We start from the raw sequence: 18,747 nt of genomic DNA, 5'->3' as shown, positions 1-18,747 counted from the left end.
GATAAAAAAAAAAAAAAAAACAACAACAACACAAAAGTAAACTTTCATATTGATAGTAATTTAATTTTCCGAATTAGTATGTTCTTCCCACAAATGATCAATTAATGCATTTCGAAGAGTATAGTGAGCCTCTGTATCCTTGATTTGTTTATGTCGAGCAAGAAAATTTTGAAATCGGACATTCTCATCTGCGACAATTTCAACTTCAGGAGTTGGCGCTTCCATCTAATTCTCAATCGATGCATCAACATTACGTTTATCCTGGATCCGGAATTAATCTACCGGAATACTAAATTGTTATTTTAGTTTATGTTGTATTTTTTTTAATTTTAATGTTTTTAAATTAGTGTTAATTTTTTTTTGAGTTATTGTAGTTTAATATTTGCATTGAATAAAGTCTATTTTTAATTTTTCATCATTTTTTGAATTATACATTATTATGAATTTATTATATAATAATAATCAAATTAAATTAAATACAAATAATCAAATTTGGTATAAATTTAATACCCAAATTAACTTAACAAAAATAAAAAAAAAAAAATTATTCCGCTATAATACCACGCCATGGTGAAGTAACATAAACGATAAATAGAAATATTTTTAACGGCTTAGGGCATCTCCAACCCACGCTAAAGCGCCCCACCATTTTGGCGTGGCACTACAGTGCTGCACCAAAATGACGTGACGCCAAAATGACGTGAGGCCTTGGAGTAGGTTGGAGCATCAACCCACGCCATTTTGGTGTAAAAACACCAAATGGCGTGGGTTGGAGATGCCCTAAGCCGTTAAATATTCTATTTATTGTTATGTTACTTCACCGTTAGTTGACTAATATTACTTCGCCATTATATTATTTCACCGTCAACGCCAACTTACTGCACCGTTACAAGGTCACGCACAATCCAAATGCAGTTTCATTGTTTAAAAATAGAACTTATATTATGATGTTTTTCAATTTTATTGTTTTGATTTTTTTTTCCTAAATTTTCTAAGAAGACATATAAATAATAATAAATTTATCATTATATTCAGAGTTCAGCTGACAACCATTAGTTTGGGTTGTTTGATTACTTATTTCTGCAAACATTATTTATAATCAAATATTTTATTTTATTTTCAATAAAAAATTTCACATCCAAATCCAGTAATAAAACAGACCAAGCAATCCAGCCTACATTAATGACTCAAAAATAATTCTCACCATATAATAATATCAGCAATATCCAGACACTCGAATACTTCAAAGTTCAAACTGCAATACACATAAATTACGGACACATGGAGGATTTGAGTAGAAAAAATTATAAAAAAAAAAAAAAAAAAAACCTAAAAAACCAAAAAGAATCACTCTTGTCCCCACACACTTATTTATCGAGCAACAATTATAGTGCCATTTCATCACCGCAATATGGAAGAAGAGGCAAACCCAGAAACCAAATAGCAATATATGGAAACCTTATGGAGTTGTCTTGGGGGGATCTACAGGCCTTGATCAATGAGGTAATCTCCCAACCTCTCAACGATCATGTTACACTGTCCTGGAGTCAATGGTTCATCGTATATCCCAAATATCAGAGCTTGAGCGGTTTTCTTCACAGTGATACCACCAGGTCCCTGCAAAATGAATGATGGAAGATTATGAATAACATCTTCAATGATTCTGGAGTTAAAATTACTGATCACAGTAAAACAATATGTCCAAATTGTTTCTTAGTTCTCAATTATCCACAATAAGATAATGTTATGATTCTTTTTTTGATGTGATTGAAAGGACGCCATCCATAAGAAATCTAGTTTGAAGGAAACTTAGGATTCAATCCTCACTGGTTAGATGGGTCCAGCCACATGGAGAAGCTGAAAGGCAGAGACTGAATGTTCATATTTCATCATCGAAGGGCAAATGAAAAGGATCTTAGAACATAATTAGGTCTATCAAGTGTACCCACAAAAAGAAATGAATGATTTATCTCTTCGTACAATAAAGGATATTAAAAGGAAAAGCATAGGCAATCTATCTGTCATCCATTTGATTTGTGTTCTCGGATGCCAAGTAACTTTCATCAATAAGGACTATGAAAATCTGTCCAAATGCAATTAAGGCTCCTAAAGGAGGTCCCACAGTCATACCCATGGAAACTTTATTATTGTTTTTTCAAAAACATGCCTGGTCCTAAAGTATACGATCCACAACAATAAAGTCTTAAATTAGTAGTTAAAATTTCATGAAAGCATCAAATTGGACAGCGTGAGATTCTAACAACTGTATAATTCAAAAATTGCAACAGGTATATGACTATCATATTTGACAATTGTAAACATATAAAACTTTATCAGAAATTTCATACCACATCTATGATAAATCCTTGAGCATTAGGTGATTGTCTAATAATGAAACAAATAATAGCACAATAAAACGAACCTTCTTTCCACGAATCACAGCGCCAGGCTCACCCTGGATAACCATGTACTTAGTGCCACCTAGGTGCAGCCCGGTCGGGGCAAGAGAACCAGGTTCATCAAAATCTTTATTGATAGCAGTGATCTCTTCAGGCTTGAACTGCAGACAACCCAGCAAACAATCAAAACCTAAAATAACACTCACGTTTAGCAATATATTAAACCCGAAAAACAGGCTTCTATCACAGTCACTTCCTGACTCAAGACTAAAATTGAATCACAATCTGATCATCATAAAATCACAAGTTTTCCTCAGCATTCGTCAGACTGCTGTATAGTGTATACCAGATATTAGTGGATCCAGAAATTTCTGTTAGGGTGAGTCAAAATAAAAACTAATTATATATTAATATTTTTGTCCATTAATATTTTTGTTAAGATGGGTTAAAATCTAAAAATTATATATAGTAGTATTTAAAAAAAAAAAAAAAAAAATTTGAGAGTGGGCCACTAGCCTGGATCCGCCCCTGATACCAGCTAACATAATATAATAAATTAACGTACATTTTAACATCATTTCAATTTTCAACAGAACAACCATCACATATGCACATATCAATTTATTTTCAAACGGTTCAATCATTTGTTTTAAGCCTTTAAAAACTTTCATTTCTTACGATCAGATACAATAACTTTACAAGTAAATTCTCATGAAACGTAAACGCTAATAAAAAATTAGCACAAATTACGCGATTTAAATACATAAATATATATCATCAAGCATTGTCAGCATGATTTTTTTTTTTTTTTTAAAAATCCAAATAAAATATTAATAAGCCAAATAAACAGATCCTCTAATATATTTAAAAGAAAACTGAACCTATCAGATCCAGTCAGTGTAAAGTAATTAATTAATAAATTAAGAAAATCAAATAATTCAAACAAAACAGATCGAAACAGAGAGAATCTAAGACCTTAGGGAAGTTGGCGCTCTGCGCCCAAACGCTGCCGTCGAGGCCGATGATCGCGGCGGAGGTGAGATGCTGGCCTTCGATATCGCACATTAGATGCTCATCAACGTACGTTTGCCAAGACATTTTTACCGATCAAATCCTCACAGTTGGATCAAGCTTTGTTTTTTCTTGGGAAATTTTTTCCGGTTTCGTTGTTTGTTTGAGTTGTTTCCGTTCGAAGGAGAGAGGTATTTATAGTTATTTTTGTGTGTGTTTGGTGGGGTCCAGTGACGGATTATGAGTGATGATGGTGGTGATGTAATCTTAACCGTACATTATAACATGATTGAATGAGTGCCGTTCACGTTCGGCCTTCGTTTAAGGGGAAAAACAAAAGTGAACACGTGGTCGTAAATATTCAGTTTATATGTTACAATTGAGGAATTATCAGATGCTTCGATCTTATATTCCATTTGTGAAACCAAAACCATCTTACTATCCACCCGTGAGTCCGTGACCCGTACTTTAAATAAAATCACTATTGAAGATGAGTTCTTATATCTCTTTAATAGTTTTTTTTTTTTTTTTTTTTGACTCGAAATGTCAATACAAAATTATAGCATAGGTGTTGTTAATAAAAGTAAATTTAACTTGTATAAAAATTAATTATGAAATGATAAATTTGTAGTATCAACATTATATTTATAATATTAGATAGCACATCTTTTTTTAACCAAGGTATCTGCACCAGTTTACGTATATTTCAACTAATCTTTAAAGGAGTCTAATACAATAACCTATCGTTACAACCCTCTACTTATATCGTCGATACTCAAATGGAGAATAAAACCTGAGACTGTATACCTATACATACTATCCTCAATTTGTCCTAACCATATGAACTACCCACTGATGGATAGATGGAACATTAACATTAACGAAATTTATTTCCATTCTCATAACCTTGCATCGTAAATTGATGGACTTACCTCTTGTAACAATTGCTACTTTGATATGATATTCAATATGACAACATTCAACGAAAAATTAAGTCGTTGAAACTTACAAACCTATCGTTTAATATTACAAGTTCATCGTTGCTATATATATATATATATATATATATATCGACATCAGCGTAAAAAAAGGCAATAAACTGCATGAATTTTACGCATACTGATAATACGCAAGCTCTGAACTAAGGCCATGATTCAATTTGCTAGACCGTAAATTTGAAGAATAATGTAAAAATCCTCCTACTCAAAGCATTAAGCTTTTACCAAAATTTCTTGCAGTAAATTTACAAGGTGGCTGTGACAAAACAAGCCACATCATTCTATCTGCAGAATTTGCAGCAAGAGAGATGGTTGGAGGATCAGGGCAGGCAAAAATTTACCACATAGCAGTTAGTATGTTGCTTCATCTGCAAGATCATAAAACTCTTAGCACCTGAAGTTGCCAGATTCTAAAATGCATGTAGCAACTCAGTGTGCCATTGAAGAGAAGACACTTACCATCGTTCCCATCGTCCATGTTAAAATCATCTTCATCGTCATCAAAATCAACATTCTGCAAGGATGTAAGAGCATTAGATATTCTTATTTTCCTAGGGTACAAGTGAGTGAGGAAGCAATGTCCCATATGAACAAGAAGAAAAATCCAAAGTTCTTAAGGAGACCTGATTATAATCTCCATCATCACTGAATTCTTCATCAGCTTCTCCGGCTGCTTCTTCATCATCTTCGTCCTCGTCCTTGTCTTCGCCTTCTTTCTTTTCCTTTTCATCTTTTTCCTCTTCACCCTAAAGAAAATGAATAAATCACCAACATGGACTTAGAGAAAAGGTCATATACCTCCTTTAGGGAAAAAAAATCGATAGAAGAGATATAAGCTTTTCTAATGAGTTTTTCACAAAACTATTGCGCAAGCCACAAGAAACAATTGAACAAATAATTGGCAGAAAAGTTATTGATGCTAGGAAAGTTTACCTTATTTTTCTGTTCAAGTTTTTCAAAGAGATCTAACCTCTGCAGGCCTGTCATATGAACAGCTAAATCAGTTTAACTAGATCTTTGAAGGCTTAAGATTGTAAGACAGTGTTGATAACAAACAATGCATTTCTAGTTTTGATTCAAGAAAGGAAAAAGAATGAGAAGATTCAATTTATCATTATGACAAGGAATTTCTCATTGGCAAAAAAAGATCTCAAGGACACTTAGTAATTGGGAAACCCCACCGAGGTACACCAGTCTATTGAATCGTATGTGATGAACACATAACACCAATTTCTACTTAAGAAATAATAGGTACCGTTACTGCTGTCTGTGGATTTGAAAATACTTTTCCAGTCCATCTAAACATAGACACTCGGTGAAAAACAAGTTATGAGCTTCAGAAATGAAGTCAACAATACGAGTTCTTAACATACAAAACACGAGATATGGTAGAATACAGATGGCTTGGTAATAGTATCCAAAATATTAATACAAAAACGATCTGATGACTGCAAATCTAGAACTCTGATGTGAGTTATTCTTATATTAGTTTACTCAATAATGTTTTTAAGATTAATAATTGAGACANACTGCATGAATTTTACGCATACTGATAATACGCAAGCTCTGAACTAAGGCCATGATTCAATTTGCTAGACCGTAAATTTGAAGAATAATGTAAAAATCCTCCTACTCAAAGCATTAAGCTTTTACCAAAATTTCTTGCAGTAAATTTACAAGGTGGCTGTGACAAAACAAGCCACATCATTCTTTCTGCAGAATTTGCAGCTAGAAGAGATGGTTGGAAGATCAGGGCAGGCAAAAATTTACCACATAGCAGTTAGTATGTTGCTTCATCTGCAAGATCAGAAAACTCTTAACACCTGAAGTTGCCAGGTTCTAAAATGCATGTAGCAACTCAGGGTCCCATTGAAGAGAAGACACTTACCATCATTCCCATCGTCCATGTTAAAATCATCTTCATCGTCATCAAAATCAACATTCTGCAAGGATGTAAGAGCATTAGATATTCTTATTTTCCTAGGGTACAAGTGAGTGAGGAAGCAATGTCCCATATGAACAAGAAGAAAAATCCAAAGTTCTTAAGGAGACCTGATTATAATCTCCATCATCACTGAATTCTTCATCAGCTTCTCCGGCTGCTTCTTCATCATCTTCGTCCTCGTCCTTGTCTTCGCCTTCTTTCTTTTCCTTTTCATCTTTTTCCTCTTCACCCTAAAGAAAATGAATAAATCACCAACATGGACTTAGAGAAAAGGTCATATACCTCCTTTAGGGAAAAAAAATCGATAGAAGAGATATAAGCTTTTCTAATGAGTTTTTCACAAAACTATTGCGCAAGCCACAAGAAACAATTGAACAAATAATTGGCAGAAAAGTTATTGATGCTAGGAAAGTTTACCTTATTTTTCTGTTCAAGTTTTTCAAAGAGATCTAACCTCTGCAGGCCTGTCATATGAACAGCTAAGTCAGTTTAACTAGATCTTTGAAGGCTTAAGATTATAAGACAGTGTTGATAACAAACAATGCATTTCTAGTTTTGATTCAAGAAAGGAAAAAGAATGAGAAGATTCAATTTATCATTATGACAAGGAATTTCTCATTGGAAAAAAAAGATCTCAAGGACACTTAGTAATTGGGAAACCCCACCGAGGTACACCAGTCTATTGAATCGTATGTCATGAACACATAACACCAATTTCTACTTAAGAAATAATAGGTACTGTTACTGCTGTCTGTGGATTTGAAAATACTTTTCCAGTCCATCTAAACATAGACACTCGGTGAAAAACAAGTTATGAGCTTCAGAAATGAAGTCAACAATACGAGTTCTTAACGTACAAAACACGAGATATGGTAGAATACAGATGGCTTGGTAATAGTATCCAAAATATTAATACAAAGACGATCTGATGACTGCAAATCTAGAACTCTGATGTGAGTTATTCTTATATTAATTTACTCAATAATGTTTTTAAGATTAATAATTGAGACAGCCAACAATCACAACTACTATTAGCTGATTTTCAATATCTATCCTACTGTGTGTACAACCTGCAGTTATAGTAGATCAAATGGCTCTTGCACAAAAGAAAATTTCAAATCTGAATTCTCGCCTAACCAGTAAAGATGCATTGGACATATGACATAGAGATACACCTTTTTGAAACAAAATAAAAAAAAGGAAAAAAAAATTGAAGCTAAGCGTTTTATCTCTTCAAACCTGCATCTGTCTTCCATCGCACTCTTTTTGAGCTCCGCTGTCCCCTTGAACCTAAAATTTCATTGCACCATCAGATAAATCTCTAAAGTTATTCTCATGAATACTACAATATTTTCACAAATCATAGATTGCCAACCTTTGATCAGTTCTTGAGGAAAATTATTTGCTGTGAGCTGTAGAATTTGGTCAATTGAATCACGAGTTGTTGAGGTCCTTGGCTTATTCAAGTCAGAAAATCTTTCTATGTCCATGCTTTGGCTATCTGATATCGCACATCATGAAAAAAGTAAAATTGCAACAAGTTAATACAAAAGTTTAATGCGAGTAACTAGATATCTTGCAAATTTACTAATACAGACTTGCATGTCAGAAACTAGACAACAAAATCTACAGGATTGAACTAAACAATATACTATATGAATATTGTAAGAGAAGAAAAGTGACAAAAACAGCAGCAAGTATAACAAGTAAGGTTTCCAATCAGTCAAAATAAGTAACCAAAATCAGTGCATAATTTTGTGGAATAAAGCCAATTTCAGCACGGTGAGACAACTACTGATATGGTCTCTTCTGAATTGCATACAAATATAGCTCTGTGCACATTCGTAGCAGAAGTAGAATATCCAATGCCTAAACATCTTTCCTCAAATTGAGCCCAGAACATCATTTCTGTTACTACTTCACTTGCTGCTTCTTCTGAACAAGTCTCAGTTTACAGAAAAAGTAGCGAAGAAGACAGACACAAACCACTCACACAGGACATATAGATGACATCAAGAAAAACAGGCTGGGAAGAAATTTCTCAAAGCAATTTTCTTCAATTGGAACACCTGGGGCCTTTATGATTATCAATGCCTACAGTATTGTGGGTTGAGGCAAAAGGCATAAGCTATTAGCATTACCTGCCCATGCATTGAAATGCTGATGGCAATGACAACATAATGGTGGTTATAGTAGGTGATAAAAAAATCTAGTTGCAATAACTTATTATCCAAAACTTTAAACAATTACCACCTATTTATTTATTTAAACAAAATGCTTCTTTGATCAAGCTCTCAGACTATCCCGGACAGCAATGTACAATTAGCACAAAAAATCAGCTATGTTAGAATAGGATCTTCCTCTACGACTTTGCTACTTCATTTCGATGAAAAATTAAGAACCGTGCTATTGATATTGAATTCCCACTTATATTTTTCTTTCTTTTTCCTTATTAGTTTCTCAGCTTTATTAGTCATAAAACATGAAAAAAACAGTACTTGAATAACTTAATACTCACTCTTTTCAACATTTTCTTCAAGATAGTAAGGAGAAGACTTCCAATAATTCAGCAGCCTTGAATTCCAAATGATTAAGTTCTTGTCCACTGGCACATTTTTGCTATTAGGTAATTCAATATCCTGCATTGCACAATGAAAATTTTCACTTAAAATTTAATTAAGTCAAGAAAATAATTAAAAAAAGAAAAAAGAAAAGAAAGAATGAGATTTATACTAACAGGAAAGAGTTCAAAAACTTCTTGTTTAGCATAGCTAAAGCCACCACCTCCAAACCCGCGACCACGTCCACGCCCTCTATAAGCCATCTAAAAGACAAAAAAAAAAAAAAAAAGTTAGATTTATTTGTTTTATTTGTTTCACAAGCAAATTTAAGGCCTTTAAATATGCTAAAAAATTGGTATAAATCACTCATCAACTTATAATTTCTTTAACATAAAAAGAAAAAAAAAAAAATGTAAAAACGAAAAGGGGTTGAAGGAAATCAACTCAATAAGTGGATTTTGATTCTTTATCAAACACTGACAGTCAGCCACTGTAATGAGGGTATTTACTCAGACATACATCAGAACACTGAGCTCAACTATTTTCAAAAAATGGCACTTAACCTTTTCAAATTGATGGACTAGTGCGATTTAACTCTTGAAATGAAATCTTAAATATAATTAATTCTTTACCCTGTTACGTGAGTAAAACAAAAATAAGTTAACAATCTGAATCAAAACGCATTAGGAATCTAACACAAGCAATAAAAATTTCAAGTTATAAACTAACAAAAATGAAACTACAAATCTAAATAAAAATTACTTTACTAGTTTAGATTAAAAACACAGAACAATAAAAGAAAATTATATCAAATCACTGTGATTAACAACATGACATAAAACAACAAGAAAATATCAAAATCAGAAACTAATGCAAGATAAGAAAAAAACCACCACATAATACAATCAAACAGAGGACAAAACAAATATTTAAGATAAAAAGCCACCACAATCTTCACCTATGGAATCGCTGGTCTACTCCTCGTTGGAGCTGGCCGTCACCAGAGCTGGGTTTCTAGATTTGGTCCTGATTTTTGTAATTGTGCTCGGCAAGCTAAACTACTTTGGGTTTTGGAATTAAAGAAGATGGTAATGTATTGGCTAGATTTTTATTTATTTATTTTATTTTAGTTGTTCTTCATATGGGGTTTTTCTTCGCCCTTCAAATAGCTAGACTTCACTAACTTCTGTCAATTTAAGCGGGGTAACTTTTATCAATTGATCACAATAAATAGCTAATTTAAACAAGCGCGCTGCATTCACCATTTTATCTACTTCAAAACTACCACAATACCAGTATAATCCCATAAAAGCACAACGGCAACAAACTCTTCTCAGATATGACATTTGAAAAACAATTACCATTATCAATTATCAATACTTGATTAAAGCAATGATTTCTAACTGGGCACCAAGCTTCTCCAGAAGTGCTTCTCACTTGTACAAACCCACTCTAAGATTCTACCGAAGTAATTAAGTCAGCTTTCAGAAACCAACTCCATTGAGACATTTTATCAAACAGTTATTGTGGCCCAATTAACTTTTAACATAGACGGAATAAACTCAGATGTTTTCTACCCGATTATAAGTATAAACCTAGGCATTATCCATATACCTAATGAAAATGCAAACTCATACCTAAAAGCCTTGGAAACTGGGAAACCGTAAAAGATGAGAGCCAAATGACAAATTGCTGTTGCCCGGTGCCCAGTTTCAGCGACGGCGGCTTGCGACGTCTGCGGTGGTTTCAACAGCGGCCTGAGCCGAACATTTTGCGGCGTATTTATTTACTAAACTGATTAAATTTATTTATTTTTATATAATATAGCTTTTAGTATAAGTTCAGGTGGGTGGGTTGGACCATATGGGTAGCCCAAACGAGTTAAAACTTAAAAACCTCCGTGAACCCAACTCAATACCCCACTTATTTTGTTTTAATTAATTAATTAATTTATTTTATTTTATCACCAGGAGGATTCAAACCAGTTTACATATATTTTAACTAATTTTTAGGATCCTATAATAGATAGTCAGGTAAGAGTCTTAATAGCCACCCCTATTAGTGCTTGGAGAGATTCCAATTTAAAAACTCATAGAACTTTCTTTTCTTTTTTACCATCAGATCAATTAGTACTGTTCTTAATATCCCACGTATGTGTAACAAAAAAGAGGGAAACTCAGTTCAATTTCAAAAATATTTTTATTTCAGAATCTTAACAAAATACAAAGTGAATAGTGAAATCTCCTTCTTATTTACATTATTAGTGATTATCACATGATCAACTATACTTAATTCTTTTTTGCTTCACTAATGGATTCTTAATTACAAATAGATTAATTATACATATTAATATTCAGTCTTGGTGAAATAAAAAAAAAAAAATATATATATATATAACCCATACATATTAAACTCTTCATTATTATAAAAAATGTAATTTTCCTTTCTATTGATAATAATAAAATTGAATAGATGATCAAACAAAGCATAGCATATATGTATCTAACCGGGAGAACAACAATAATGCGGATTTTGACTTTCAGAATCAGCTAGAATTTGGCTGGAAAAATCAAGATATATGTGAGTCACAAGTCACAACCGATGAATAGGAGGCTACCAAGTGTCGGGGTTAGAAGGGTTTTATAGAGTGGAGGTAGGTGGTTCAGGTGGTGGTATCAGATTGAATTGTGGCCGTCGAAATCAGTCAAAATTTGGTCGGGAAAAACAAAAACCTAATTGTTGTAAGGGTGTATTTGCTGGATTTCAAACCTATAGGGATTGATATTTATCAGGGTTGCATTTGTTAAGATTTTAAACTTATTGGATCATGGGGACATTGGGAAGTTGTTGGTTTAACAGGTCAATTTGGGACCTGACCCCTTGGCCAGATGACACCCTGGTTTGAGTTTAAGAACATTGGACTTATAGTAATAACATAAATCTTTTATCGATAAGTTTTTGGTGTTAAAATTAACGATAGAGGGACAATTAGATAAATATTTATTAGCACTATCATATAATAAATTTTTAACGGTGAACTGAAGACTAACAGCAAGAGAATTTGTGTTATAAGAAATGAATGGAATAAAAGTACTTCCGATATTATTGAAACATTCAAATTAATGAACTCTGAAATCTCAATCTTTCTTCTTGTCCACTGATTGTGCCTGAATAAATTTATTTGATTGATGGCAGAGTCAAATTTGGAACCACAAATTGCTCTTGCATATAACTGCATTTTAATTAGCTGATGTAGTACAGTGGATCAGGCAGCTTGAACATCCGGTTGCCAGAGTGGCCGCCGAGGAGATCGCTCCATTGATCTCCAATGTTTCCGACCACCCTATATCCATTCCTCTCAAGCTTTCTTCTTTCAGTCGATTTGTACACAACTGCTGTTTTTCCTGAATAAGATGATCCCCTGCACCCAAAAAATAAACCAGTAATTAAATCTGATGAGGGCCTGTAATTATAATGTAATTAACTTTAGGTTTTGATGAATGGCGCAGTGGTTACTTGAGGATGAGTTTCTCCCAAGAGTGGTATCCAGCATTCTTTAAATTTGTTGTTGTGACTGTTCTTTGGTCATTTGGTCTTCCAGTGAGAAAGACAACCTTAATCCCAAGTGATAAAAGCTTTTTGTACAGCTTCAAACTCTCTGGTAGTGCTGGTGCTTTCACTGTGTTCACCCATTCATTCGACGATGTATGGTTAAATTGCTCCACCCTGCACGGAAAAAGACAACCGAAAATTCTCAAAGTGCTAACCTCTGTATACTAAGCGAACAAAAAGTACACAAAACACATGATGCTACAGAGGAGAACAGTATCGGCATGTTACCATGAACCGAAAGTAGTTGAACAGGCAGCACACATAATTTATAGGGAGATTATCATCAAACCTAGCTAGCTGTCTATACATAAAGGGTTGACGGCTGGTCCCGATCGAACTCATTATGTTCTTCACTTTATGATGGGAAAACAAATTCTGTTTCCGATTTACATATCAGCATAATATCTATATATGATAGAGGTTCACATGATTTCTTAAACTTCTTTTTTTTTTTTTTTTTAATAATCAGGATATCTAGGCCAGCTCACATGCATCTTAAATAATCTCGGAACCCTAAAATGATCGGTTAGATAAGAGTTTTAATGATTATTCATATTAACAACCGAAAAGAAACTTGAACTCAAGATCGTTTGAGTAATACACTAAAGAATCTCTATCAAACAATTTAATCATGTAAAGATAATTAAATTAATTTCTTAAAGTTGATAGAAACTACGTAAAGAAATTAAAAAAAAAAAAAAAAGAATGTATATAATAGCTAAAGTTTTGGACAATTGATCCTTGACCACTCAACTTCCCGGAATTCTTATCGATGCCGAGTCTTGAGTATTTTCCAAGTTTAATATCATTGTTTGACATTGTTATAATCTCAAACAACAGTAAACAACTCTAGGCTTAGATGTGAAGGAATATATAGGAGATAATGTATAATAATAATAATAATAATAATTCAACTTAAATGAATTATTTTATGATTACGTACCCGAATCCATGCTTAGCATAATAAGGCAAATTAGAGAGTGATGTTTCATCTATGTCAAAGATCCAAACGTCCTTGCCCTTGCCGCCGAGTTTCAGGCTTTTAGCGTAGAGGTAAGCTTCATTAGTAACGACGGCCGAATCTTTCCTGTATTGGTCACCTAACATGTAATGCCCCACGTAGTTTTCACACTCTTTTGGAACTGTTTTCCATCCGACCATGTTGTTAGTTTCCACGGCAAGGCGCCAGCTCACGCATGACAAGCTCGGCACATCGTCTTTTCTGGCGCCGGATTGCGGCCGGAGAAGGTGAATCTGATGAGCGATATGATCACCCTGGGCCTGGGATGTTGCTACAAGTGTAGCTAGGAATAATAAGAGCAGTGGGAACATTGGCAATAATATTGTTTTTGTAGGGAAGGGAAATATTTGAGAGTTGGTACTTCAATTTGTTGCCAATTTGCCTCCTTTTTATAGCCTCTTTCTTGTGCAATGACCTCTTTTTTGTAATTTCTAGAACTTGCTAAATTGATGAATGAGTAAAATGGAAAGTGCATGTTCATCCTTTGAAGTGGAGCTTTTGGGGGTGTATTTTTAATTTTTTATCATTGGGTTTGTTTAGGCTGATTCCTACATCTCAATTAATCTCTTGGATTTTTGGAGTTATCGATTGGATAAAAATCTCAATACTCACTTCTATTAGTGTCTCGAGCATATGAAGAGTAGCTCATGAAAAAGAAAGATAATTTTCACAATTTCTTTGTCATTTCTCTTAGTTTCAAATTCACAACTGACAATTATTAGAATGAATATCGAGAAAAGAGGGTAATACAAAATTAAGTTCAAATTGAGATCGTCAGATAGGCACCCTGACAGTGGGTGTTTTTTTAAATCATTTATGTGATTAATTAATTAGATTATGTCGATGGATATATCGAAAAACATATTTAATCATGCATGTGAGAGTACGTAATCTGTTAATTTGATGGATACGACGGTGTTTATCCTTTAAATTACGCTAACTTTGAAGATCAAGAGGTGTGATTTTAAAAAACTTAATTTAAAATTAAAATTTTTTATGATTATTTGTGCAGAATTCACGTTGAAGAACTAAAACTCAGTCCTTTTTGTTAACCTCATTTCGATATGACAAAACAAAAACCAAAACGTTTCATCGAGGAAGGATTCTTCATTAATCCAAAAGGAAGAAAAGAAAATGCTCAGCTTAATTTGTATCGAAGCATCATCAGGGTGTGGTTACTGCTAATTGGTCCTTGTGTGGGGGCAAATTTCAATGACGAATCCACTGTTGCTTTGAATTGTAGCACAGTGTCACTTTCAGTTCATACAACATATATATCCAATTGCAGAATAATTTTCTTTTGTGGATTCTTTTTCTTTTCTCTTTGTGTTCTAGTGATGCATATTGACTCTGTAAATTAAAGTGGTTGGCTTTTGGCCCTTCAAGATACCAAAGTAAGCTATAGCTTCTTTAACCCTTGCCGAAAGTCTCAAATTGCATTATATATTTCTACAGTTGTTTTTAGGCAATCTAGCATTCTCAGAGTCAGAGCTTCTAATAAAATAGGTAAAATGAAAGTGATGGATACACTGAACCAAATGTTAAATCAGAAATTCAAGATTATTACAAGCACTTATATCGAACAATAGAGCTTGTTGACTAGAAAAAAATATATGATTGATAATACTTGTAACTATAGTACTAGTTGAATGCATCATGGGAGAATCCTGAAGCGATCAGCCCACCATATGAAGAGAAAATCTTAACAGTTGGGATGAGAAAAATATAATTTAATTAGATGAGCTCTAAAATATCTTCTCTATAGTTATAGAGTGATCATATTTGCCCCCATCATTTATCTTTATAAACCCTATTTCTAAGTTCACCCTTTTAAATTTTTTAAAATCTAAATAAACCCCATCCATTTATAAATTAATCCTTACATTTATATTTTCATTATTCAATCAAACATATAATTAGTTGTGCACGTTGTTAAGTTCCAATCATGGATTCATATGAATAACAAACTTATAAAATTTGAAAAAATGTGCAAATTCAATTGAAAGTTAGAAATAATAAAAAAAGGGATAAAAATAAACCCAAAAAATATAATACTATATGTTATTTTATTTTTGTAACTAAGGTGTTTGCGTCGACTTATGAATATCTTGACTAATCCTTGGGAGAGACTAGCGTAACAACCTATTGTCATGGCCTCCACTTAAATCGCGGATGTTTAGATAAGAAATTAAACCTGTGATCTTGTGGCTGTTATACTATCTTCAATTCGCTCTAACTATCTGACTACCCACGGATGGGTAACTTGTTCAACCATGACCTATATTATTTTGGATTTATGATGTAGAAAGTAAAATAAGAAACTTAAATTAATAGTAAAAGATTTATTCTAGATGAATTGCGCATAAATACTTTTATCTTCCTTGGTAATTTTTTTAAAGGTTGAAAATATAATAAAGAAGAAAATAATAATTGGGATCTCAATGACATCCCCCATAGTTATATTGGCTTATAGCCTAATTAGCAATTAGCAATTAGCTAATTATATTGATAGCCAAATTTGACCATCAAAGTGTTCAATATTTTAGGCGAAAATATATAATTTATTTTTATTTTCATTTAATATTATGTAAAAAAATCACATGGTAAATGAGTCTTATATTAATATAAGTTAGAAGATAGAAAATATTTTTACATTTATTTAATAGGATTAATTTAGACAGATTTTCCATATCAAACGTCGCACATGTTATAATAATCTTTATCTTATTAGTCAATATAAGCTGGTTTTTCGTTCTAATCAAACTTAATAAACTAGCTAGATGAGTTCAAATAAGAGAAGATTGAAAATATTTATTAATTTAAATATCGTATCCAATCGTATCCACTAAGCCAATATATTCATTGGTCATTAATTACGTGAACATTAATTCATAGCTAGATAAATTGGACTATACGTACACACTGTTCTATAATAGTTGATTGAGCAAGATCATTAATCCCCTTAATTTTACATAAATCATATAGGTAGACAACTTTTTCCCACACAATGTTTGTCTCAATAACAGTTCCTCAGCTAAAAAGTTTCAAAATTTCACATTTCCACCCAAATTTTATATTCGTTAATACCCCAAGTGGATTCGGATGGCAAAAATTCTCTCTGTTGTCACCTTTTGAAGCTTTGGTCTCTTTTTTATAAAACTCCTCTCACTCTGACACCTAATTTTTCTCCGATTATCTGTCACCTCAAAGCTAATGTTTACTGTTCTTAGTTGATTTTCGGAATGATATTCAATCTGTCACCACCATTCGATCCACTAGTCTCTACTTTACAAAATCTCTCGTACCTTGGCTTCTGTTAACTCGTTGAACACCGATTGAGAAAGTGAAGTGTGTCTTGGATATTAACGGAATATAAACTGTGTGGGAAAGTGATATTTTGAAACTTTTTGGATGAGAAAGTGTCATTAAGGCAAACCTTGGGTGGGAAAAAGTCGATTACTCAAATTATATATAACATAAGTTGTCTATCATCAGTTTAAAATATTAAAGGGATTGTGATTTTATTAATTCTTCATAAACCGAATTCATAGTATTTGGAATTGAACGTGAGACCATACACATGTTCAAACTATCTATAATTGGCCCTTACCATTTGGGATATCCAAAGATACGTTAAATTTGACCATGTGTACACACTATTCTATGGTAGCGGATTGAGCAAGATCATCAATCCCCTTAATTTTTACATTAAAATATATATGACAAAGTTTTTTTATTCTCCGGAAACCGAATTCATAGCATTTAACTATGGTGCGTAGTACATTGGATTAGGCAGCTTAAACGTGCGGTTGCCTCGATGGATCCCCTGAATATCAGCCCATTGATCACCTATGTTTCCGATAATCCTGTACCCATAAATCTCCTCAAGCTTCCTTTTTTCATTTGATTTATATGATTCAACTGTTGCATTTGTCGGATAAGATGACGCCCTGCAACCAAAAGGGTTAATTAAATGAAAATGATTTAATTAAGAAAAAGGAATAATTGGTTGATTAAAAACTTTGGTTACCTGAGGATAAGTTGCTCCCAAGTGTGGTATCCAACGTTCTTCAGATTGGTTGCAGTGACCTTCCTCCATTCTTCAGCTCTTCCCGTCAGGAACACGACCTTGATCCCAAGAGACAATAGCTTCCTGTAAAGCTCAAGACTCTCCGGCAAAGCTGGCGCTTTGCTTTTGTTGACCCATTCATACGCCAACGTTTTGTTAATCGGTTCTGCCCTGAAATTTTCAGACCATGGTCATATCTCTATGTTATCACACGTACTTAAACCCTTATACTATCATGATTCAATCAAATCTTTTAATTATATTTGTTGTAACGTAACGGTTTATGAATACATACCCGAATCCATGCTTGGAAAAAAAAGGCACATGAGAGATAGAGGTCTCGTCAACGTCAAAGATCCATATGTTTCTGCCGTCGCGGGGGAGCTTGAGGCTTTTAACATAGCGCCACGCCTCATCAGTGACGGCTTTGGAGTCTTTCCTGTACTGATAGCCTAGCATGTAATGCCCCACGTACTTTTCACATTCTTTGGGAACTGTTTTCCATCCTCTAATATTATTAGCTTCCACGGCAAATCGCCAACTGAGGCATGATGAGTCTGAAGAATCCTGGCTACCGCGGGACGTTGCTACAACTGTAGCTAGCAGGAAGAAGAATACTGAAAACACTTTCATGGTAGCTGGCTATAATAATGTTTTTTTTAATTTTGAATTTGCATAATTTTTCTTCTGTATATAGGCTAAAGCAAGGTGTATATTCGACCTGATCAAACTAATGAGAAGAGAAAATAGAGATGAACAAGTTCAAACTTGATTTTTATACATGCACATATTAATTTCAGATTTGAATTTTCTCCTCATCTAAGTCTTTACTTAGGAAAAATATCAGTCTTCATAGTTGTTAGTTAATTAAAAAATATTGATTATAAAAAAAAAAAAAAAAAAAAAAAAAACACCTGTCCTGTATCAGAAAGTTCTTCGAAGTTAAAAGATAAGCTTGGACGTCGTGGAAAAGTTGGATTCTTTCTCCGGGCATGGAGCCCTCTGTAGCATGCCTTTGTTGACAATTGAAAATATTAAAACGATTGAGGTCAGAATTTGGGCACGTATTTCTACTAGCCACATTAATTTATATGAAATATGAAATAGCAATTGAATTGAGTGGATCTCAGG

General features: G+C 33.4%; 5 protein-coding genes across 6 annotated transcripts; all 5 read right to left on the bottom strand.

Annotated features, from left to right (window-relative positions):
- Positions 1-1,183: 1,183 nt before the first annotated feature.
- Positions 1,184-3,596, bottom strand: LOC116113735 (profilin-4). The gene is made up of 3 exons (XM_031399896.1): positions 3,375-3,596; positions 2,423-2,560; positions 1,184-1,617 (listed from the first exon to the last, which is right to left on the bottom strand). Exons 1-3 carry the CDS (start codon positions 3,495-3,497, stop codon positions 1,483-1,485), a joined length of 396 nt encoding a protein of 131 aa, XP_031255756.1. The 5' UTR covers positions 3,498-3,596; the 3' UTR covers positions 1,184-1,482.
- Positions 3,597-4,311: 715 nt separating this feature from the next.
- LOC116113746 (acidic leucine-rich nuclear phosphoprotein 32 family member B-like) lies at positions 4,312-5,469 on the bottom strand. Its single transcript, XM_031399910.1, has 4 exons — positions 5,342-5,469; positions 5,032-5,154; positions 4,868-4,922; positions 4,312-4,776 (listed from the first exon to the last, which is right to left on the bottom strand). Exons 1-4 carry the CDS (start codon positions 5,393-5,395, stop codon positions 4,760-4,762), a joined length of 249 nt encoding a protein of 82 aa, XP_031255770.1. The 5' UTR covers positions 5,396-5,469; the 3' UTR covers positions 4,312-4,759.
- Positions 5,470-5,942: 473 nt separating this feature from the next.
- LOC116113745 (DNA-directed RNA polymerase III subunit RPC7-like) lies at positions 5,943-10,726 on the bottom strand. 2 transcript variants are annotated; one of them, XM_031399908.1, is made up of 9 exons: positions 10,552-10,726; positions 9,091-9,177; positions 8,872-8,992; positions 7,729-7,854; positions 7,593-7,643; positions 6,771-6,817; positions 6,461-6,583; positions 6,297-6,351; positions 5,943-6,205 (listed from the first exon to the last, which is right to left on the bottom strand). In XM_031399908.1, the coding sequence occupies exons 2-9, from the start codon at positions 9,175-9,177 to the stop codon at positions 6,189-6,191; spliced, it is 627 nt and encodes a 208-aa protein (XP_031255768.1). In that variant the 5' UTR covers positions 10,552-10,726; the 3' UTR covers positions 5,943-6,188. The 2 variants fall into 2 exon arrangements, with proteins under 2 accessions (XP_031255768.1, XP_031255769.1); XM_031399909.1 differs by lacking the exon at positions 10,552-10,726 and adding an exon at positions 9,873-10,476.
- A 1,207-nt stretch (positions 10,727-11,933) lies between these two features.
- LOC116113753 (stem 28 kDa glycoprotein-like) lies at positions 11,934-13,968 on the bottom strand. The gene is made up of 3 exons (XM_031399919.1): positions 13,470-13,968; positions 12,431-12,640; positions 11,934-12,335 (listed from the first exon to the last, which is right to left on the bottom strand). Exons 1-3 carry the CDS (start codon positions 13,856-13,858, stop codon positions 12,158-12,160), a joined length of 777 nt encoding a protein of 258 aa, XP_031255779.1. The 5' UTR covers positions 13,859-13,968; the 3' UTR covers positions 11,934-12,157.
- Positions 13,969-17,042: 3,074 nt separating this feature from the next.
- LOC116113752 (stem 28 kDa glycoprotein-like) lies at positions 17,043-18,386 on the bottom strand. The gene is made up of 3 exons (XM_031399918.1): positions 17,912-18,386; positions 17,578-17,787; positions 17,043-17,497 (listed from the first exon to the last, which is right to left on the bottom strand). The coding sequence occupies exons 1-3, from the start codon at positions 18,247-18,249 to the stop codon at positions 17,314-17,316; spliced, it is 732 nt and encodes a 243-aa protein (XP_031255778.1). The 5' UTR covers positions 18,250-18,386; the 3' UTR covers positions 17,043-17,313.
- Positions 18,387-18,747: the final 361 nt, after the last annotated feature.

The sequence above is a fragment of the Pistacia vera genome, unplaced genomic scaffold (assembly GCF_008641045.1).
Source record: "Pistacia vera cultivar Batoury unplaced genomic scaffold, PisVer_v2 Contig69, whole genome shotgun sequence".
NCBI lineage: Eukaryota > Viridiplantae > Streptophyta > Magnoliopsida > Sapindales > Anacardiaceae > Pistacia > Pistacia vera.
Note: the sequence above shows the minus strand (reverse complement) of the source record. Positions and strands in the feature narration are given on the sequence as shown.

Bases quoted from the DNA above. Each gene is read 5' to 3' on its own strand.
- LOC116113735 (XM_031399896.1), bottom strand. From the start codon at position 3,497: ATGTCTTGGCAAACGTACGTTGATGAGCATCTAATGTGCGATATCGAA. The intron at 2,561-3,374 runs GTCTTAGATTCT...GGTTGTCTGCAG, and splicing joins AGAGCGCCAACTTCCCTAAG to TTCAAGCCTGAAGAGATCAC. The intron at 1,618-2,422 runs GTTCGTTTTATT...TTCATTTTGCAG, and splicing joins CTGTGATTCGTGGAAAGAAG to GGACCTGGTGGTATCACTGT.
- LOC116113752 (XM_031399918.1), bottom strand. From the start codon at position 18,249: ATGAAAGTGTTTTCAGTATTCTTCTTCCTGCTAGCTACAGTTGTAGCA. The intron at 17,788-17,911 runs GTATGTATTCAT...TGAAAATTTCAG, and splicing joins TTTTCCAAGCATGGATTCGG to GGCAGAACCGATTAACAAAA. The intron at 17,498-17,577 runs GTAACCAAAGTT...TTTTGGTTGCAG, and splicing joins TGGGAGCAACTTATCCTCAG to GGCGTCATCTTATCCGACAA.
- LOC116113745 (XM_031399908.1), bottom strand. From the start codon at position 9,177: ATGGCTTATAGAGGGCGTGGACGTGGTCGCGGGTTTGGAGGTGGTGGC. The intron at 7,644-7,728 runs GTTGGCAATCTA...ATGAAATTTTAG, and splicing joins TCCTCAAGAACTGATCAAAG to GTTCAAGGGGACAGCGGAGC. The intron at 6,818-7,592 runs GTTTGAAGAGAT...TTCATATGACAG, and splicing joins GCGATGGAAGACAGATGCAG to GCCTGCAGAGGTTAGATCTC.
- LOC116113746 (XM_031399910.1), bottom strand. From the start codon at position 5,395: ATGACAGGCCTGCAGAGGTTAGATCTCTTTGAAAAACTTGAACAGAAA. The intron at 5,155-5,341 runs GTAAACTTTCCT...CATTTTCTTTAG, and splicing joins AACTTGAACAGAAAAATAAG to GGTGAAGAGGAAAAAGATGA. The intron at 4,923-5,031 runs GTCTCCTTAAGA...ACATCCTTGCAG, and splicing joins ATGATGGAGATTATAATCAG to AATGTTGATTTTGATGACGA.
- LOC116113753 (XM_031399919.1), bottom strand. From the start codon at position 13,858: ATGTTCCCACTGCTCTTATTATTCCTAGCTACACTTGTAGCAACATCC. The intron at 12,641-13,469 runs GTACGTAATCAT...TTTTCCGTGCAG, and splicing joins TATGCTAAGCATGGATTCGG to GGTGGAGCAATTTAACCATA. The intron at 12,336-12,430 runs GTAACCACTGCG...TTTTGGGTGCAG, and splicing joins TGGGAGAAACTCATCCTCAA to GGGATCATCTTATTCAGGAA.